Here is a 3,279-nt window from a genome sequence, read left to right on the forward strand (position 1 = left end):
GAGACAAGAAGAGGCTTGAAAAAAAAAAAAAAAAAAAAAAAGAATGCTGAGCTAGCACTTTAACTGACATATGTAAAATTATGTTGGAAGATTTATGGTTAGGGCTGAGTTTTGGGGAGTAGTGACAGGAACACAGCAAACCAAGCAAATGAAAACCAAAAAAAAACCCCAACAATTACTAATTTTAGGAAAAATTAATTTAACCTAAAGGAGAATAATACAGGGATTAAACAGCCAATGGTAAATATACAGGCATACTGAACTTTTAAGAATTGCACCGAGCATATTAAACTAACAAGTATGGGGATTATAAAACTTGGAGGAAGATTTATGAGTGCTAACTGCTTGCCCAATGTCAGAAATCAACATCTAAAATCAAGATTAAGACATGGCATTAGGAGCTGGTGAGATGGCTCAGTGGTCTGAGGCACCTACTTAGAACAAGCTTAGCAAAGCAAAGCCCAGGGACCGCGGTTCAATCCCCCAGCACCACATGCCAGCCAGCCCCGCCCCCTGGTGGGCTGAGCTGGCCGCACACACACACACACACACACACACACATAAATTTAAAAAATTAAAAAAAAAAAAGACATGGCATTAAAGCCAACTGTAATACCACATACACTCTAGGAAGGTTAAAAGTTCAAGCCCAGCCTAGACTATTTAGTGACTTGGTGAGATCTGGGGATATATGTTGTTTAGTGAGAAAGTCCTGGTTCAATCCCCAATTAAGACACACACACCCAAAAGATCCAGGCCTGGTGGTGCATGACTATAATCCTAGTACTCAGAGTTTGGAGGAAGAATCACCACAAAAGGCCACCCTTGTCTAAAAAAAAAAAAAAAAAAAAAAAAAAAAAAGAATAAAAAAAAATGTACATTAAGTCCTGAATTACTGAAAAATTCCTAGAAGAGCAATATTTTGGGAAAGAAGGGATCCAGATTTGGTGGTGGTGCTGAGATAAGGAATTTCTCTTTTTAGTGTTTTATTTTCTCAGTGAATTAGGAAGAGGGGTTCTGAAGAGAACCAGAAGACATGAAATAGTCTTGAAGAATCTGGAGGATATAGGACTACAGTCAGGAGATGCTGACTGCTAGTTTAGGATCAATGACCATACTCAACATTACTTAAGTTTATTTATACCATTCTGTATATGGCTCAAATTTATTTCCTCTCCATACAAACTGGTAATAAACTCAGGATTACACCCTTTTTTGACCCAGATCGCTCCAACACTCCCAAGAGATGCCATTTTTAAGAGAAAATATAACTGTTTCTTTTCTGCCTAATGTCCTCCAAGAACTGGTTCTCATAACACTCAGAAAATGGTTGACCTTGAGGCCTCTCATTTAACCACATAATCGAAGGGTTGCCCCTGGACTTTTATCACATCACTTTTCCATCTTTCCCTGCTTCCAATCTATGAATACATATCCATGTATATATCTATTGGCTTAATGTGAGTTGGATGGGCCTGGCCCACAGAGGCTGTCAGTGACATCACACGCTGAGACTGCTGAATTAATCACTTATTACAAATGGAAATGTAAGCTGCAAATTCCCTCAGAGCATGTGCTGTTGGGACAGTCTAAGATCATGAAACAAGAATACCAAAGATGTCACAATGGGAAACAGTATTCCATTCTGAAAATAGGTATAGCATTTAAATTGTTTACCAGCATGATTAATAACTGTACATCAAGCATCTGAGAATAACATAATTTTGAATAAAAGCACAAATTCTTCTGGAGAGAAGACCTCCCCTCAGGTCAGGCTGCTTATGTATCTACCATGTCGAGTAGTACAGACAGATGGAACTTGGAGGCAACTTCCTCTTCCCTTGAACTCTGGATCAGCTGTTCCAAGTGCTTTATTCGTCCTGTCAGAGATGTATCTGTTGCTTCTGACAGCTGCAATTGTTGTTCCCTTGTTTTTGCATTCTATTTGAATAAAAAAGAACAACATAAAAAAATAGCCTTGAGATATCAATAAACCAAGACATGCTCTCTGTAGGGACTAGATCTGGCATCTGCCAATCTCATCTAGGGCCTGTTGGCTCTTTGTATTATACACGGACCATTTCTAGTGTCACTCATTTTTATAAGGTCATGATGAATGTACTGTAATTGTGTAAACAACTCCCATTTTTGGACATTCACTTTGTTTTTACTTTTATGCAGTATAATCACTGCTGTAGTCAACACCCTTATACAGGAATTTTTGTGAATATTTTGACACTTCAGAATAAGTCAAAAGTTATGTATGTTTTTAAGGTACACATTTACTAAAGTGATAAATGGAAGCAGTATGCTATCTTAACTTGCTTTCCACTGCTATTGAGGGACTTCTTAAATCTACTCCAGGAAAACCATTTTCACCAGTGTAGTAGCATCTACCTGTAGTTAAACTCTGTACTTCTTTAACCACTGAGGGAAGGGCAGGAGAACTGAAACACCTGGGGTTTAGAGCTAGATTGGTTTTGAAAAATAACTATGCTCCTAATCAGCTGAACTCGGTAGTCTTGACTTCTATGAACTTACACTCATCATTCCATTAATTTTCTCAGGGAAAGTTAATCCCAAAGTCTGTGATGCCAACATTTTGACAGTATGTGTTCCCCACACAGAAGCTGTTGCTGTTGTCTTTGTTATTCTCATCAATGCTCTTATTACACTTCAGCAAAAGGTTACAGGTTTTATTCTGTTCTTAAGCATGTTTCAGTTCCATCCTTCTTTAATTCATGTACACAGAATTACTTGGGTCGCTCTAACACTGACACATGACACTTGAGAAAAGGTTTCATTTAAGCTAATACTGTATTGTTTGTCATGAGTTGCTTTTTTTTTTTTCATTTTAATGTAAATACCAAATGTACTGTCTTCTTACCTGTGGGCTACTGGTTGTGGACGTTTTTACCACAGCTTCAATAGTTTGAGGAAGGGAAACTAGTGTCTGAGGAAGGTAGAGGGGTAGAGAAGTTGAATCTGTAAATGTTCTAGAATCGTGAGACAGCCATTGCTGAAGCTGATCTTCAAACCTGAAATAGTATATGATCATGGAATTTAGAAACATTTGAGCATTAAAAACAAAATGTTAACTATTATTCATTTCTTTTAGATATGTACTTTTACTTTTCAAATGTCCTTGTTTTACTAAGTTATAATACTGAGTTAGAATATTAACTGAGGGGGCTGGAGAGATGGCTCAGTGGTCTAAAGCACCTACTTGAAACAAGCTTGGCAAAGCACAGGGACCGCGGTTCGATCCCCAGCACCACA

The 3,279-nt window shown here is 37.9% G+C and overlaps 1 protein-coding gene across 1 annotated transcript in view; it reads right to left on the reverse strand.

The window, feature by feature from the left end:
• Window positions 1-1,118: 1,118 nt before the first annotated feature.
• The window catches only part of Mcm3ap (minichromosome maintenance complex component 3 associated protein), a 48,941-nt gene continuing 46,780 nt past the window's right edge, over window positions 1,119-3,279 (reverse strand). The window contains exons 27-28 of the mRNA XM_004631974.2: window positions 2,888-3,038; window positions 1,119-1,941 (exon numbers count right to left, since the gene is read on the reverse strand). Coding sequence (XP_004632031.1) covers window positions 1,780-1,941; window positions 2,888-3,038 — 313 coding nt within the window. The 3' untranslated portion in view covers window positions 1,119-1,779. The remainder of the gene's footprint in view (window positions 1,942-2,887; window positions 3,039-3,279) is intronic.

This window comes from Octodon degus, unplaced genomic scaffold (assembly GCF_000260255.1).
Source record: "Octodon degus isolate 3935 unplaced genomic scaffold, OctDeg1.0 scaffold00045, whole genome shotgun sequence".
NCBI lineage: Eukaryota > Metazoa > Chordata > Mammalia > Rodentia > Octodontidae > Octodon > Octodon degus.